At 58.7% G+C, this 17,781-nt stretch overlaps 1 protein-coding gene across 2 annotated transcripts; it reads right to left on the bottom strand.

Annotated features, from left to right (window-relative positions):
• Nucleotides 1-652: 652 nt before the first annotated feature.
• NRTN (neurturin) lies at nucleotides 653-17,188 on the bottom strand. 2 transcript variants are annotated; one of them, XM_041424952.1, is made up of 3 exons: nucleotides 16,879-17,188; nucleotides 3,316-3,504; nucleotides 653-1,390 (listed from the first exon to the last, which is right to left on the bottom strand). In XM_041424952.1, exons 2-3 carry the CDS (start codon nucleotides 3,491-3,493, stop codon nucleotides 942-944), a joined length of 627 nt encoding a protein of 208 aa, XP_041280886.1. In that variant the 5' UTR covers nucleotides 3,494-3,504; nucleotides 16,879-17,188; the 3' UTR covers nucleotides 653-941. The 2 variants fall into 2 exon arrangements, with proteins under 2 accessions (XP_041280886.1, XP_041280877.1); XM_041424943.1 differs by having other exon boundaries at nucleotides 3,316-3,595; nucleotides 16,879-17,006.
• Between the last annotated feature and the right edge of the window lie 593 nt (nucleotides 17,189-17,781).

Genomic DNA, 17,781 nt, shown 5'->3' with positions numbered 1-17,781 from the left:
TTCTGTCACCTCCCTGGTGGTGGCTGGGCTCTGGCCCAGCTGCCCGTGGCGGGGGCACAGGAGGTTAATCCAGTTACTTCAGATTATCCCGAGTTTTAAGAAGAAAAGCCCCAGGGCTGCAAGAATGAGACGACGGCAAAAGGGGCACAAGCCAGAGGGAGTCAGAGCCACACACAAACCGCTGTTGTCATTTCTGTGTCCCCAGACACCGGGATTTGGGGTGCTTGGACCTCCCCCAGCAGCTCAGGGTGGTCACAAAACCCCAAAACTACAGAGAGAAGGACTCAGCCCCCACCCTGGGGCAGCACAGGGCACCTGATGGACCCCATACCTGTAACACACCCCAAAACACACCTGGAGTGTGCAGCACACCCCAAAACACACCTGGAGTGTGCAGCACACCCCAAAACACACCCCAGGTGTGCAGCATACCCCAAAACACACCCGGAGTGTGCGGTACACCCTGTCCAGTACCACACAGCACCAGCACTGCTCAGAACACCCCCTGCACATGCCACACCCCTGTGCCACACCCCTGTGTCACACCCCTGTGCCACACCCTGACACAGAACCCCTGGCACGTGTGTGTCCCCCATGCCAGAGACACCTGCGCCTCACCACCCCCTCTGCAGGTAACGTAGCCTGTGACACGCGTGACACACGTGACACGCAGTGCAGCCCGTGCCCGCCGAGCGCTGGACACGCCCCGTGCACGCTGCACACCCACTGTCCCCTCAGCAGGGACCGCTGGGCCACCCGCAGAGGGGACAACAGCCTCAAGCCGCCGTCACCGCTCCAACCGCCTCCGCCACGGCGGTGGCCACGTCTCTAGTCCTGCGCGGCCGGCGGGACGGTGACGCCGAGGGACACGCCAGCGGCTCAGTCTCTCCTCCTCCGGCCGCTCCAGCCTCCATCCCGGCCCCTCTGCCCGGGTGGCCCCGTCACACGCAGCCGCACTCCTTGGCCGACAGCTCGTTGACGGTGTAGTAGCGGTTGTAGGCGTCCAGGAAGGACACGTCGTCGTCGTAGGCCAGCGGCCTGCAGCACGGCCGCGCCCGGATCTTCTCCTTCCGGATCTTTCTGCGGCTCCTCATGCTCTTGAGGGAGAGGTCGTAGCTGCGCACGGCGGCCTCGCAGGTGCCGCTGCAGTAGCGGAACAGAACGGTCTCGTCCGACTCGTAGCCCAGGCCCAGCTCGCTGACGCTGACCTCCAGCTCGCGCAGCTCGCAGGGTTTGTGGCGGGCGCGGGCGCGTTTGCGGCGGCTGCCGGCGCGAGGGAAGAGCGGCAGCTCGTGCCCGCCCGAGTTCATGGCCTGGCGGTAGCGCTCCACCAGCGCCGAGATCAGCTGGCGGATCTCGCCCTCCGTGTAGCTCTCCAGCAAGGCGCTGTCTGCAAGGGGAGGGGACGCGGTTAGAGGGTGTCCCCAGGGAGGGTGGGGGTTACTGGGGTGGGTGGAGGTGGCCTGAGGTGGGAGATCCACCAAGGATGGTGGTCTGGGGATCCTCCAGGATGGAGGTGCCTTGGGGTGGGTGGGTAACCTCAGGATGGAGATTCCTTGGGGTGGGTGGAAAACTTCAGGATGGAAATTCCTTGGGGTGGGTGGGTAACCTCAGGATGGAGATTCCTTGGGGAGGGTGGAAAACCTCAGGCTGGAGATTCCTTGGGGAGGGTGGAAAACCTCAGGCTGGAGATTCCTTGGGGAGGGTGGAAAACCTCAGGCTGGAGATTCCTTGGGGAGGGTGGAAAACCTCAGGCTGGAGATTCCTTGGGGAGGGTGGAAAACCTCAGGCTGGAGATTCCTTGGGGAGGGTGGAAAACCTCAGGCTGGAGATTCCTTGGGGAGGGTGGAAAACCTCAGGCTGGAGATTCCTTGGGGAGGGTGGAAAACCTCAGGCTGGAGATTCCTTGGGGAGGGTGGAAAACCTCAGGCTGGAGATTCCTTGGGGAGGGTGGAAAACCTCAGGCTGGAGATTCCTTGGGGAGGGTGGAAAACCTCAGGCTGGAGATTCCTTGGGGAGGGTGGAAAACCTCAGGCTGGAGATTCCTTGGGGTGGGTGGATGACCTCAGGATGGAGATTCCTTGGGGTGAGTGATTAAGCTCAGGATGGAGATTGCCTGAGGTGGGTGGATAACCTCAGGATGGAGATTCCTTGGGGTGGGTAAATGTCCTCCAGGAAGAAGGTTCCTTGGGGTGCATGACTCCCAGGATGGAGATTCCCAGGGTGGGCTAACATCCACCTGGATGGAGGAGGTCACCTGAGATGGGAGATCCTCCATGGATGAGAACCTCAGGATCCTCCAGGATGGAGGTGCCTTAAGGTGGACGGGTGATCCCCAGGGTGGAAATTCCCTGCGGTGGGAGGACATTCCCCAGAATGAAAATTCCCTGGAGTGGGTGAAAGTCCCCTAAGATGGAGGACCCTTAGGACACGTGGATTTGGGGAGAAACCCCAAAAAATTTCCTATTTGCACTGTTTCACTGTGGTCTGGGAGCCCCCAGACCCCAAGGGCTGCCCCTGAGACCCCAGGGCCAGCAGCCAAGACACAAACTGTGCCCAGCTACTGCTGGCAACACCCACATCCCTTTGTCCCAGCCCTAAATCCAGGGTTATTCCAGCTCAGCTCCGCAGGAGGCACAGGAAAGACAGAGGAAAGCGTGGTCTGACAGCTTGTCATCGATTTCCAAATTTCCACCCAAAAAAAGCAGTTCCTCTGGTTTGGAATCAAAACAAACACGTGGGGATTTCCAGCCCTCAGGGAGCACCGAGGGGTGAGCAGGGGGAGCTGCTGCCATGCCCTCATCTTCAGCTCCTGTTTGACATTTTCCATTTGTAAAAAATAGCACAGGAAAAAAAAAATTACCAAAAAAGAGCTATTTGGAAGGGAATAAAAGCAGCTTCTTTGCAGGAACTGAGCTCTTTCCGTTTCCCTCTGTGGAGAGCTGCTGTGTTCACACCAAAGTTTGGTGCCTCCTGCTCGCCCCAGGTTTTTGTTTAAACCTCCTAAAGGGGATGTTTGGATGCAGGAGAGGGCAGGGAATGACCCCAAAAAAAAAAATTACCAAAAAGAGCTATTTGGAAGGGAATAAAAGCAGCTTCTTTGCAGGAACTGAGCTCTTTGAGTTTCCCTCTGTGGAGAGCTGCTGTGTTCACACCAAAGTTTGGTGCCTCCTGCTCGCCCCAGGTTTTTGTTTAAACCTCCTAAAGGGGATGTTTGGATGCAGGAGAGGGCAGGGAATGACCCCACAGGGATTTGGGGGATCTGTGGGGCCGGGGGGAAGACAATGACCCCGGGATGGAGGAGCAGGAGCTTACACTGGGCCAGCAGAGAGCCGTGGTGTTGCAGGGCCCGTGGGGATCTCCGCGGAGCCGCCGGCAGCGAGGAGGAGGAGGAGGAGGAGGAGGAGGAAGAAGAGGAGGAGGAGGAGGATGAATCCCGTGAGGAAGACGGCGAGGAAGGCAAGGGGCTGAATTCCCGGCTTCCGTTGAACATGTCTCTACAAACTAAAATGGATAACATGGAACTGAGGAGCATCGATGCAATGGCTGCACACTTCCATACCTTCATCTTAGAGCAAGTCAGAACATTGAAACTCTGCAAAACAGGCAAAACAAACATCCTTAATGTGTGCCCCGAGCCCCCCGAGCCCCTTCCCTCCCTCCCTCCCTCCCTGAGGCTTGGGGTGGGGGATCCTTCCCCCGGGATCCCTTTGGCTCCAGCTCTTCCCTTCCCAACACCAGCACTTCCCTTCCACCAACTCAGCATGGTGCTGAGATGGGGAAACTGAGGCACGAGGGGCAGCCCAGGGATGTGCTGGGCTGGGAGACTGGCCATGGGGCTGGTGGTGGCAGTGGGGACGAGGTGGCAGCAAAGGGGACATGGTGGAAGCAATGGGGATGAGGTGACTGCAGGAGGAACCCCTGGCTCTGATGGGTTTGATGCCTCTGTCTTTCCACCTCCTGGCTCCTGTATTTATTTCAGCTCCTTGCAAATTCCAAATATTTTTCCTTTTGAAATAAATTTTCCAGGGGGTATTAAAAAAATAAATAATAAAAAAATTAAAACTAAATTAATAAATAAATAAATTTTTAAAAAGAAAAGGAAAAAATCCAATCCCAGTTTTATAGCATTTACCAGATAGAAATCTAGAATTTACTGGGGTGGGGAAATGTTTATTTTAAATTGGAATTTGACAGGTTTGCTTTTAGTTTTATTGTAGGAAACATCATGAAGGGCTGTGACCGCCCCCTCATCACCACATCCCTTGATTTTACGGGATGCAGATAATTCCCTGTCCCACCAGGAATCAGATACCCTGTAGGTTACAGGATCATTGCAGGACCCAGCCAGAGTCTAAATATTTTCGAGGGGGTATAAACAATGCCAAGATAGAAAAAGAATAGTTTGGCCTTATAAGGAGGGAAGAGGATGGAATTCCAGCGGGGCTGGAGCGGCAGCACTGGCCTGGACACTGGGAATGGGAGCTGGGAGAGCACTGGGAGCACTGGGAGCACTGGAGCAGGTCTCAGCCCATCAAGCCAAGGGAGAGCTGCGGGGCTGTGATGGAGGAGGATGGAGGATGATGAAGGAAGATGGAAGATGATGGAGGAGGATAAAGGAAGATGGAGGAGGATGGAGGATGGAAGATGATGGAGGAAGATGGAGGAGGATGGAGGATGATGAAGGAAGATGGAGGATGGAGGAAGATGATGATGAAGGATGGAAGAGGATGATTGAAGGTGATGGAGGAGGATGAAGGAAGATGGAGGAGGATGGAGAAGAATGGAGGATGGAGGAAGATGGAGGATGGAGGAGGATGATGAAGGAAGACAGAGGATGGAGGAGGATGAAGGAAGATGGAGGAGGATGGAGGATGATGAAGGAAGATGGAGGATGGAGGATGATGAAGGAGGATGGAGGAGGATGGAGGATGGAAGATGATGGAGGAGGATGGAGGAGGATGGAAGATGATGAAGGAGGATGGAGGATGATGGAGGGTGCCAGGTGTGCTCACATCCACATTCACCATCCTGACAGTGGGAATGGTGACGGGACACAGGGAATGGCCTCCCACTGCCAGAGGGCAGGGCTGGGTAGGATACTGGGATGGAATTCCTGGCTGGGAGGGTGGGGAGGCCCTGGAATGAATTTCCCAGAGCAGCTGGGGCTGCCCTGGATCCCTGGCAGTGCCCAGGGCCAAGCTGGACAGGGCTTGGAGCACCTGGGACAGTGGAAGTTGTCCCTGCCCATGGCAGGGGGTGGGACTGGATATTTTAACTTCCCGTTCTGGAATTCCATAATAATCAGGTGCTTCAGCTCAGATTTCACCCTGGAAACAAGAGCAGGAGCAGGGAACAGGCACTGAGAACTCCCTGGCATCCCAACCCTTCCCAGCAAGGGTCGGTGCTCAGTGGTGCAGGACCAAAAAAACCCAATTTCCTCCTGGACAAAATCGGTGGAAATGAAGGATTTGTGAAGAACCAGCAGCCCCAGGGGAGGGGTTGGGAGGGAAAGGACACTTTGTTCTGCTCTCCAGGAGGACAAACAGCTTCTAGCAGCTGATGCTGGGTATTTTGGGAGATGAATTCCATGAGCAGTGGGATCACACTGAGCTGAACCCCCATCACCCAGGGGGCTCAGCCCCCTTTGTCCTGCTCAGGGGAGGAAAAGGCTGGGCCAGAGCAGGGCTGTGACACTCGATCCCACCACCTGGGAAAGGGCCTCTGGCTTCTTGCAGGCCCATAAAATTTTAGGAGAGCGGTTCCAGCCTCGCTGCACGTCCCATAAAACAGCCTCCCATTCCGGCAGCCAGAAATCCTGGCCCCCACCCACTCGCCTGTGACCTTTCAAAAGACTCAAATCCCAGCTCCAAAGTGCAAAACAATAACAAGAAAGTTATTCCAGGCTTTGCTGTTGGTTTCTTTTGCTCTAAAAAGCCCCAGACCAGCCCCGTCCAACCTGGCCTTGGACACTTCCAGGCATGACGGTGTTTCCACTTGTTTTTCCTGATAAATCAAAATCCAGCAACTCCGTCCCCACAGGCGTTTTTTGCCCACAAAAAGTGAAGTTTGGGGTTCTCTGGTGTCCCTCATTTTGCACACTCTCACTTTTTTCCATCACTCTTGTTTTTCAATCCCACTCCCGGTTTTTCCAGCAGACTCTCGGGATTTGTTTCTGATATCCACAGACTCCTTAAAGCTCACAGAGTCATGAAGTGAGGGAGAAAAGAGATTTTTTTTTTTTTTTCCCTAAATCCTCCTTGCTGAAGGGTTGAAAGAAGGAGATGCCAAAACCTTCAGTGCTGATGCTTCAAAGCAGAGGACCCAAAAGACATTATATTCTAAGTGTGCCATAAATTTTCCGTCGATTCATGTTTCCGGGCATTGATTCATTATTTTCCAGAGCCCAGCCTCAAGAATGGATGAAGCCACGGTGTGGCCGAAGGATTTTTGGCAACACAAAGCACTTGGAAAGACAGAGGCCTTGATGGGACATCAGAGAGAGCTTCCACCTGCCACACACTGTTTATTTGAGTGCCTTACATGGGAGCCAAGCTGCTTTGAAATCCCGGCTCCTCATGACTCATCCTGCAGGAATTAAACAATTTCCATGGGCAGCAGCTCCAGAGGCTGCTCCTCCAGCAGCAGCTCCGGCTCAACGCCTGGTCCTGCTCACAGGATGGGGCTGGGTTGTCCTGGAGAGGATGAGGGTGGTGGAGAGAAAGACTGTTCCCAAGACTGCCTCAGATCTTCCCCAAAACTGCCTCAGATTTTCACCAAAACTCCCTCAGACCATAAGAAAAACTCCCTCAGATTTTCCCCAAAAAACCTCTTCAGGTTGTCCCCAAAACTCCTCCAGATTTTCCCCAAAAATCTCCTCGCACTGTCCCCAAAACTCCTCCAGATTTTCCCCAAAACTTCTTCAGACCGTGCCAAAATTGCGTCAGACCTTCCCCAAAACTTACCACAAGCTCCCAAAATACTTTCTTGGGGATTGGAGCTTCCCCAAAAGCATCGGTGTGTCCAACACTCCTGGCCAGGGCAGGTGCTGCACTGGGAGGACTGGAGCCTGCAGCTCCCCTGGATCAAACTGGTCTCAAAATGCCAAAACTGCCCCAAAACAGGGAGGGTTGAAAGGGAAAAAAAGCCCCAAACCCTGATCTGGGGTGGACCTGTTGGATTTTCCTGCTCTTTTGACAGCAAGAAGGTGCACAAATGAGGGGGAAATGTCCCTGTCCCCATCCCCAGCTCTGCTCTGGGGACAGGGAGTGCCACCACCTCCTTGGCTGGGGACAGGGGACGCCTCATCCCTGCTGGCAGTGCTGCCAGCCTGGCACTGGCACAGCCTCGAGCTCTGAATCCTGACCCTGGTGGGGGCCACGAGGCTTCCTCAGCTCATCCCGCTCCTCCTCCTCCTCCCCCTCCAGCCCTTCCCGCTCCCCCTAAGCAGAAGCAGAGCGGAGTGTGGGACACATGGTTCTGCTTTGCCTCGGTGAAATGCAGCCCAGCAGCTCCAGAGCTCTCCCCCAGCTTCCCCCAGACCCCCACAAAGGGCCGACCACAAACCAGGCACAGCCTCAGCCCTGGGATGCAGCCCTGCTCCTCTGGGAAAGGTCTGGGGGAAGTGGGATCCCGGTGGGGGAACTGGAGCTGGGCACGGACCCACGGGAGGGGGAGAGGGAGATGGGGTGGGGGAGAGGGAGATGGGGTGGAGGAGAGGGAAATGGGGTGGGGGAGAGGGAGATGAGAGGGTGGGGAGGGAGATGGGCGGGTGGAGAAGGAAATGGAAGGGTGGAGAGGGAGATGGGATGGGGGAGAGGGAGATGGGATGGGGGAGAGGGAGGTAAGATGGAGGAGAGGGAGGTCGGATGATAGAGGAGGAGATGGGGTGGAGGAGAGGGTGGTGGGATGGTGGAGAGAGAAATGGGAGGGTGGAGAGGGAAATGGGATGAGGGAGAGGGAAATGCAAGGGTGGAGAAGGAGGTGGGATGGTAGAGGAGGAGATGGGAGAGGAGAGGGAGATGGGATGGGGGAAAGGGAGATGGGAGGGTGTGGGGTGGGATGGGGGAGAAGGAGGTGGGCTGGGGGACAGGGAGGTGGGATGGCGTGGGGCAGGAGGAGCTGCAGCATTCCCAGAGCCCCGGGCTGAACACGCCAAGCGCCCTCGTTCCCACGCTGCCATGACATTTACGTTCGGGCTGAATTACGGCGGGTTTGGTTTACATCTCTCCAAACAGCTGGAGAGCAACAAACCCACCCTCAACACGGTGGAAATAATAAGGAAAAGCCTCCCCCACCGAGCCTGTGGGATGGGGATGGATCGGCCAGGACACCCCGTGGTGCCGGGAGCGGTGCCGGGGGTGGTGGCCACGCCAAGTCCTGGTTGGAGAGGGAAGCCTGGGGAGCTTCCACCCAATAGAGCAGCTCTTGCTGGGGCCACATCCAAATTCCCACCATTCCATAGAATCACGGAGTCCCAGATTGGTTTGGGTTGTAAGGAACCTTAAAGCCAATCCAGTGGCACCCCTGCCACAGGCAGGGACATCTTCCACATCTTGCACACCTTCCACACCTTCCACACCTTCCACATCTTCCACACCTTCCACACCTTCCACATCTTCTACATCTTCCACACCTTCCACATCTTCCACATCTTCCACACCTTCCACACCTTCCACACCTTCCACACCTTCCACATCTTCTACATCTTCCACATCTTCCACATCTTCCACACCTTCCACATCTTCTACATCTTCCACATATTCCACATCTTCCACACCTTCCACATCTTCCACACCTTCCACACCTTCCACACCTTCCACATATTCCACACCTTCCACATCTTCCACACCTTCCACACTTTCCACTGTCCCAGGCTGTTCCAAGTCCCGCCCAAGTCGGTTTGAAATTTTCCATCATTTTGGATTTGGCAGAGCCAAACCAGCTCAAAGGAGGAGGCACCAGGACAAGGCAGGGCTTTGGGGACACGGATCCATCCATATCCACATCCCTGACACCAAAGGGCATCATCTTTGGGAATGAGCAGGCACAGGACCCCCAGAACCCCCCCAGCACGGCCAGACCCCGCACTGAGGAGGAGACGCCTCATCCCAAACTCCTAAATCCCACGGTGCCAACGGGAACAGAACAAATCCCTCCAGAGAGGGGTCCGGGAGCTCTTCCAGGAGGGAAAGAAGCGGAGGGGAGGAAAATCCCAATTTGTGCCAGGGCCAAGGGGCACCTGGAGCCATCCCTGTGCCCGAGCCGAGCCGGTTTGCGCGGGCAGAAGCCAAATCCTCCGGGATGGAAATCCCGGCAGAAGCGCAGCTCCGGCGGCTCCAAAACAGAGACCCCGCGGCCACGACCCCCCTGTCTCTCCCCACCCCCAGGAGCTCCACCCAGACCCATTTTGGGGCTGGATTTGTGCTGGGAAGGCTCGGGGCAGACCCCGGGGCGGTGCTGACCCTCCTCACCGTGTCCCGCGGGGTCCCCGTTGCCTCCATCCGTCAGGGCGCTGGGATGCGGGGAAGCTGCCGGCCCGCAGGGGTAAATCCATGCCCTGGGAAGCTGCGGCGGAGCCTTTGATTCCTTCCCCGGAGGTCTCGCGTGGGCTTTCATGTCATTAATTAACGGGATCCGCAGCGGGCGGGAGGAATCCCGCGGGGATCTCCCCGCGTCCCCCTGCTGGGACCAGTCTGGGACCAGTTCAGGCCCAGTTCAGCCCAGGCCGGGCTCGGCTCGTCCCTGGAAGGGCAGATAATGATGCTGCTTGCCCTCCAGCCTCGGCTTCCCTTGGTTTCCCCCCCCTCCATGCCGGCACTCGCCGGGACACGCCGGAGGCTGGGAATGCAGCTGCAATATAAATCAGCAGGAAATAAAAGCGTGGTTTGATGCAGCACAGCTCCCCGCAGTGTCACCCAGCCCGGCTCGGGGACACCTGGGGGTGTCTGTGCAGCGCCTGGGGGGACACCTGGCCGAGATCTGCCCCCCGACCCCCCCCCAGCTGTGACAAACGTCATTAAACCCTGCACACTTTCGGGGATATTTATTCCCTTTCCAGCTAAAAAGCAGCCAAAGCATTTAAAAGTCGTTGTGGGGTGGGCATGGGCGGTATGGTCCCAGTTTGTGCTCCCAGTTTGTGCTCCCAGCCCAGTGTCCCCACCGACCCCACAAGGTGTGTGACAGCCCCGCCAAGGTCACCACGGCTGCAGCAACCCAAACCCTCCCTAAGCCGATTCCGTCAGGTCTAAGCAGCAGCAAGAGCCGCCCTTCACGGGAAGAGGTGAGTAATTAGAGATTAATTACTGATAAAATCCCTCAGGGTATTGCCCGAGGGCTGCAGCAGGAGCAGAGCGCGGCTGGAGGTGAATAACACCTAAACTGAGTGGGGATATCTGCAGGAAAACTCCCTGCAGACAGATCCCTTTTGCTGAAGGGCAGACAAAATCAAATTATATCGCTTGAAAAACCAGAATGGTTGATGTGGCCACGGAGGAAATCAGGGGTAACGCCAGCCAAGGACCCCCCACCCACTGCTGGGCGCCTTTGGGTGCTGCTGTGCCAATCTCCTGCACGCCTGATGCTGCTTTTCCAGCCCAAATTTTCCCTCTCGTGCCAAAACCTGGACTCTGAATGTCAATTATTTTTGGATCCGGAGCGACGCTCCCGCCTGCCCGGAATTAATAAACCTCCCGATGCCAAAAAGGGGCGGTTTGTCAGAGGAAACTAATTACTGTGGCTTGTTTGAACAATCCCAGTGCCTCGGGAAAGAGGGTTAAAAGCTTAAATTTTGGCAGCGAGACGGAGCCCAGGCCCCAGATGTGCTTTGCTCTGGGCCCGTTTCGACACCGCTGGTATCTGAGAGCTGCCACGGCTGCGCTGGGGGCAAAAATCTCCTTTTTCCCAAGAAAGGAAAAGCCCTCGGTGGGATCAAGGAGGGGGAAATGGGCCAGAGGCAGGAGGGCTGCCACGACAGGGTCACCCCCCACAACAGAGCTTGGCCACTTTCCCCTTCCCTCTTTTGTAGGGTTTCCTCCTTTGTGGATTCCCCAAATCCCTTGGGGGAGTCACGGTGCCGCAGGGTGCCTCAGTTTCCCCTTTGGAAAATCACCTTGAAGGACTCCAGGTATTAATTCCCGATTTTCCACCTCTGCCTTTTCCACATGTCCCAAGTGTGCTGGCCCGATCCCTTCAGCTCCCACCTGCATAATTCCCATTCCCATCCCTGGGGACACAGATCCTGCCCTGACCCAGCGCTCCTGCAGGACGCAGGATGGATGGGGAGGAGCGCCGGGATGGGGGAGCCGCATCCCCCCGCATCCCTCCCGAGCAGGCAGCACAGGTGATGCCGATGCCGAGCTGGGAATTCCCTCCATCCTTTCCCTCTCTTTTTCCCCCCGCAGATCCAGGATTCCCGGCTGCACAGAAGGAGCCGGCTGGTCCCGGGGATTAGAGCGCTTTGCTGAGGGCACCGAGACCGGAGCGAGCTTTGCAAATCCAATTTGCACTAAAGCCTGGCGGTGGGTTTTGGCCCGAGCAGGGGCTGGGATCCCATTAGGATTTACTGTCCGACTCCAGCGGCAACTGCCAACACATTGAAGCACTTAGCGCTGCTGCAGAGCGAGCAGAGTGGGAATTCCGCCCGGGACGGCGGTGGCAGCGAGCTGGGAACGGGGATTCCAGCCAGAGGGGTCTCAGAACTGCGAGATGCCCCGGGGGAAATGGGGCTGGAGGCGATGGGAAGAGCTGGAGGGTCCCCAAAGGGCGGCAGGTTGGGATCTCTGCATGTGGAGATGGACACGTGCCTGAGCTCTGCTGTCACCGCAGGGAAAAGCTGCCGGGATCCCTCAGGGATGAGGGGTTTTCCACTGGGAAGTTTTGTTTCCTTTTGTTTTCCTAAAAAGCAAAGTTTTCCCTCTGCTCCCACCCTGGATATCGGCGTGGGGGCAGAGCTGTGGCCTCTCTGCCCTTCCCACCCTGCTGGCCTCGCCCATGGCTCCAGCTCAGAGCCGGCTGAGCTGTGGGTGAAAGATTGGGATTGTTTCTCCTGCTGCCATAAAAACACCGATTACAACTGGAACAGGGCCACCCAAATCCTGCCCTGCCACCAGCAGCGAGGGGAGGGGCAGGTGACACAGACAACCTGCACCTTTGCTTGCCCATTTTCCACCTCTGCCAGACCGGAGGCTGCTCAGAGCAACAAGAAATTCAGGAAAATGCTGTTGGAAGATAATGGCTGGGCCAAAGAACTCCAGCAAAACATGGATTGGGGCATTTCTCTGTCACTGCCCGTGGGAATGGGGCTGGCAGCTGGTCCTGCTGCAGCTCCTGTGCTGGTGGTCAGGGACAGGAAACATCAACCATCCTCAAATTCACTGCCCAGAGCAGCTGGGGCTGCCCCATCCCTGCAAGTGTCCAAGGCCTGTGCTTGCAACAAGCTGGGGGAGTGGGAGGTGTCCTTGCCCAAGGTTCTTTCCAACCCAAACCATTCCACAATTCCATGACCTGCTCCTGGAGACTGGAGCATCCTCCTCCCCATCCCTCCTCTCTCAGGGAGATCCCACCACGAGCCACGCTTTGCCAGGACACAGCCCTGTCCATGCTCAGAGGGTTCACACCACCCAAATCCTGCCTGGATCCTTCCAACCTCTCCTTTTCCCTCCCTAAACTTCTCTTGGACACCAAACAGGTGGGGTTTTGTCCCAGTTCAGGGTGCCCAGCCCAGCTCAGAGCTTTGCTCCTCCCGCGTCCTCCCCCAGCGCTGGCACCGTCCCTCCCAGATGGCTCCGAGGAGCTGCTAAGCCTCAAAAATGTGCTTTTAATTAGCCAACACCACTTAATGAAGACAGCAGCTGCCCTGTTAAATCAGAGGCCGGCCTCTGGGGAGGACGGGATGGGTGTTCCTGCAGTGGTGGGGGTGCTGTGGTTCACACCCGAGGTCTGGGCTGGCCTTGGTGTCTCCCTGTGCCACACGAGGACACAGAGTTGGGAAGGCAGCAGAGAGGGAGAAACCCGGGGAAAACCAAAAAAGCCACCCCAGCACCTTGCTGGGAGCATTCCCTGCCTGTTCTCCCAGTGCAGCTTGGGGAACACAACCACTGGGATGGACCCTGCAAGGATTTGGGATTTTGGTTGCAGACCCGGCCCTGCTCCAGGACTGGGGGGACCTACCCTGTGTCATCGTGCCATCGGCCACCAGATGCCACCAACAAGTCCCACAGCCCTTGTGGGAGTGACAACAGCAGCAGTAAATACACCCCGGGCTCCCAGGCAGCTCCTTCAGCCAAAACCAATATTTTTAAAGGCAAAAAGGCCCCCACAAGCCATGGGGCTTGGCCAGTTCTGCATCGCTGCCATCACCAGCAAGACCCAGATATGACAACCATGGAGCAAAGTTGGTTTTCTCACTGGGAAGGACCAGGGCTGGTTTTGCAGCCACCTCCAAAGCAGGCCAGGATTTAATTAAGGGACTCCCTAAAGCCTGGAGCCACAAACCAGGACCCTGCTCCTGAATTAGCTCCATCCTCAGAGCCCGGGAGAGCTCCAGGATGGGATTCATCACCCTGCCCAAGCACCACTGGTCCCTGTGCTGCAAAAAAAAGCTGCTGAAACAGAGAAAAACGCAACTCCTGCTTTGGATGATTGCGGCTTGGGAGCGATGCCGGAGGAGGAACTTCCCCTCCTGGGGCATCTCCTGCTGCAGGGCTGCCCTGCCTCCCTCCCCTCCAACCCTGCCAAGGGAACCTCTGCTGAGGGAAAACAAATGGAATGTGGTTCCGTGCAAAGGAAAACAGCCCAGAAAGCCGCGCTGAGGCGAGCGGCACCTCCTGCGAGGGCTGACGCCTCCTCTGCGCAGGAAACGCTCCTCGGTGGCAAAGGGATTGTTTCAATTTAGCTCTGGGATGCTGGGCCACGAAGAGAGGCAGTTTTGGGTTTTGTGAGGGAGAAGAGATGGGAACGGAGCTGCCCGTGGTGTTTCCTTTCCCTCGGCTTCGCTCCGACGCGCACGAGGGCAACGCTGCACCAGCCTGGCACAGCCAGGAGGGAGCTGCTCTTCCTCTTCTCCAAGTTTCACAGGGAAATGCTGCTCCAGACTGGCCAAATCCCAGAAGGATCCGAGCTGGGTGGGATTTCTCCTGTCCAAGCCGTTAATGGTGGTGCTGGAGTAGGTGGCTCACCTTGACCAAGGGACTGGGCCACCCCATGGCTGCGCTCCTGGGATGCCAAGTGATCCCAGTGGAATGAACCCACACCAGTGAAATAACCCCACACCAGTGGAACAAACCCACACCAGCGACACAAACCCACACCAGTGACATAAACCCACAGCAGTGAAACAAACCCACACCAGCAACACAAACCCACACCAGCGACACAAACCCACACCAGTGGAACAAACCCACACCAGTGAAATAACGCCACACCAGTGACACAAACCCACAGCAGTGAAACAAACCCACACCAGTGACACAAACCCACACCAGCGACACAAACCCACACCAGCGACACAAACCCACACCAGCGACACAAACCCACACCAGCGACACAAACCCACACCAGCGACACAAACCCACACCAGCGACACAAACCCACACCAGCGACACAAACCCACACCAGCGACACAAACCCACACCAGCGACACAAACCCACACCAGCGACACAAACCCACACCAGCGACACAAACCCACACCAGCGACACAAACCCACACCAGCGACACAAACCCACACCAGCGACACAAACCCACACCAGTGACACAAACCCACCCCAGTGACCCAAACCCACACCAGTAAAGCCCTCACCAGTGACACAGACTCACACCAATAACACAAACCCACACCAGTGGAACAAACCCACACCAGTGAAATAAACCCACACCAGTGAAATAACCCCACAGCAGTGAAACAAACCCACACCAGTAACACAAACCCACACCAGTAAAGCCCAGCCCTGTACTACCTCACCTCCTGATGGGAACCCACACAGGGCCTCCTCCTCTCCCCTCAGCATCTCCCTGGCCCTGCTGGGCACCCCGAGCTGCTCCATGGGCAGGGGTGACATCGAGAGGCAGCTGCCAGCTCTTTGTGCCCCCCAAACGCACCCCTGTGAGGGCATGGCCTGGCTCAGCACAACAGGGTGGGGACAAGACAGGGCTCTGAATGTCACCCGCCCCATGCTGCACTGGGGACAGTCAAGGTGACACCTGCTCTGGCCACACGATTGGCTGGGCTGTGTTCAGGGCTCATGAGAGGCACCCTGACCCCAAAAAGGGGATCTTGGAAGTCTTACATCCATCCCTGCCGACCCCCCAAAGGTGCAAACCAACCCCAAAGCGCAGCCTGGAGCCCCCACACCCTGCACGGCCCAAGGGGGCTCCGGGAGGGAGGTGGCCGAGCACTTTGTGACACATGGCAGTGCCGTGGGAGGGCACCCAGTGCCACCAGAGCCGGGCCCAGCACCCCCCACCCTTGGCACCGTCACCCGGGGGTGCCCACCCCCTGTCCCTGCGTGTCCCCCGGGCTGTGCCACGGCAAACCGCAGCAGCTCCTTTTATTTCCAGCCCAGCCACGAGGCCTGGAAGGTGCCGGGCTCTGCCCCTGCAAAGGCTCTGCCCCGGTACCGCATCCTGCTGCGGGAGCGGGAGGGCACCCGGCATTCCCGGGATGCGCCGCAGCTCCCGTACGCCTTCCTCCGGGCAGAACCGAGCCGGACCGGCCCGAGCCGGCCCTCCGACACCCAGCTGCTGCTTAAAAACCCGGGGTGTAGGAACAGGAAGGTCTAATCCTTCCCCGCAGCCCCGGCGCTGCTGGGATGGAGGCGCAGGATGAACCCGGGGGTGACACCGAGGGCGGTCACACCGGGGCACTGCCACAGCACGGAGCATCTGCAGCCGCCGCAGCGGGCAGATTTGGGTCGGAACCAAAGGGTAAAAAGCAAAACCCAAGCGCTCACACACCCTAAAATTCGGCACAGAGGCGTCCCTTCCCTGCTCGGTTTCTCTGCCCTGTGCTAGGCAGAGCGCTAAACCCAAAAGCACCCACGACCACGAGAGGATGAATTTGGGATCCGCTGGGATCCTGCCTTTAGATCCGGCATCTCGGCACACATCCAGGACTCACACGGCGCCTCCAACAGGCACCAGCCCCTTCTCCCGCTGGGATAAACCGTGCCCTTCACCCAGCGCCTGATTGCGGATCGGCTCCCGGAGCGAGGATGGGATTTAAATCAGTGCTGGCTACAAGCTACCATATATGTGCAATAAAGACACCCGAGGTCTGCCTTGTTTTGTTAAAGCCTTCGGAGACACGGCGGCGAGAGGGGGAAATTCCCTCCCTCGAGGATGGGGGGAAATTCACCCCCCAGCCCCAGCCGAGCTCTGGACACGGTCAGCACCGCGGCGCGGCCGGGGCTGGGAGAAGGTGACGGGGCTGGCGATGCCGGCTGGAGATCCTTCCGTTCCTTAAACTAATATTTAGACAGGACCCATCTCCTCCCTCCCGCGCTCCCGGAGCCGTCCCGCGCCGTGTTTGTGTTCCTGCGTGGCGGGACGGGCTCCAAGTATGAAGCAAAGTCCTGCGGCGGCCGCACAGCCCGGCCCGAGCCCGGCACGGCGCTGGGTCCCCCCTCTCCCCCCATCCCCGGGGGACCCCGAAAGGCTCCGTTTCTTTCCCGTTCGGCTCCTGCAGCATCCGACCCGCCGGGCGCGGGCGGCGGGGAATAAACAGCGGCGAAGCCCCGCGGTTGAGACCGGGGGGAAGAGGCTTCACCGGGACACCGGAGCCGCCGCCGGTGCCGCAGCGGCGGCGCGGGGCAGCGGCGTCCCGGGCCGGGCAGGTGCCCGGGGCCGGCGCTGCCGAGCCGGGGCCGCCCGCGGCGCTTACCTGGACGCCGGGCCGGTGCCGGTGCGCAGCGCTCAGCGGCGGCTCCGTGCCGGGGCCGGGGCACGCGTGGGGCCGGGGGTCGCCATGGGCGAGCGGCTCGGGGCTGGCGCGGGTCTGGCTCGGCTGGAGCGCGGCGGGGGGGCTCGGCCACCGCCTCCTCCCGCGCCGGGGGGCGGGTTTGGAGCCGGCCGGTTCCCCCGCCCCGCCCGGTCCCGAGCCGGGCTGCGCTCCCGTGCCGCTGCCGGTGCCCGTCTCGCCCCGGTGCGTCCCGGTGCCGCTGCCGCTGCCGCTCCCGCCCCGCAGCCAGACGAGTCCGCGGCTCCCCCGGAGGAGGCACCGGCTGCTTCTCGCAGCGGAGCCGACGGGACCGCCCGGCCCCGCCCCGGTCCCTCCCGGTGCCGCCCCGGTCCCTCCCGGTGCCGGTCCCGCCCCGCCAGGGCTCAGCCAGACGCGCCGACGCTGCCCCGGTGCTGCCAGCCCCGAGCCCCGGTTCTGCCCACGGCATCGCCCCGGTTCGCCGCCTTTGCACCCCTGGACCCGGTGCCCACCGCGGGCAAGGACCAGCCCGGGCCCGGTGCCCAAATCTCCCCTCGCAGCGGCACCGAACGCCCCCGGGCACGGGCGCATCCCTCCCTGGTTAATTGGGGGCATTTTGAAGCCGGTCTGGGCAGGGCACGGCGGGGCTGTCAGCAGCTTTCTGACGCAGCCACCTCTGGGTTCCCATCGGGGCTTTCCCCACCCGGGTTTCACGGAGTGAGGGCGGCGGGGTCGCTGCTTGGCACGGGACAGGCTGGAGGTCGATGCCAGCTGGACAGGCTGATGAGTGCCAGGGAGATGAGCAGTGATTTTGTGCTTTCTGTGCGAGCACCGAATTGCTTGGTTGGATTCATGAGATCATTGGGT

This window comes from Onychostruthus taczanowskii, unplaced genomic scaffold, assembly GCF_017590055.1.
Source record: "Onychostruthus taczanowskii isolate IOZ18803 unplaced genomic scaffold, ASM1759005v1 scaffold112, whole genome shotgun sequence".
In the NCBI taxonomy this organism is placed as follows: Eukaryota; Metazoa; Chordata; class Aves; order Passeriformes; family Passeridae; genus Onychostruthus; species Onychostruthus taczanowskii.
Note: the sequence above shows the minus strand (reverse complement) of the source record. Positions and strands in the feature narration are given on the sequence as shown.

Bases quoted from the DNA above. Each gene is read 5' to 3' on its own strand.
- NRTN (XM_041424943.1), bottom strand. From the start codon at position 3,568: ATGAAGGTATGGAAGTGTGCAGCCATTGCATCGATGCTCCTCAGTTCC. The intron at 1,391-3,315 runs GTAAGCTCCTGC...CTCCCCTTGCAG, and splicing joins CGGCTCTCTGCTGGCCCAGT to ACAGCGCCTTGCTGGAGAGC.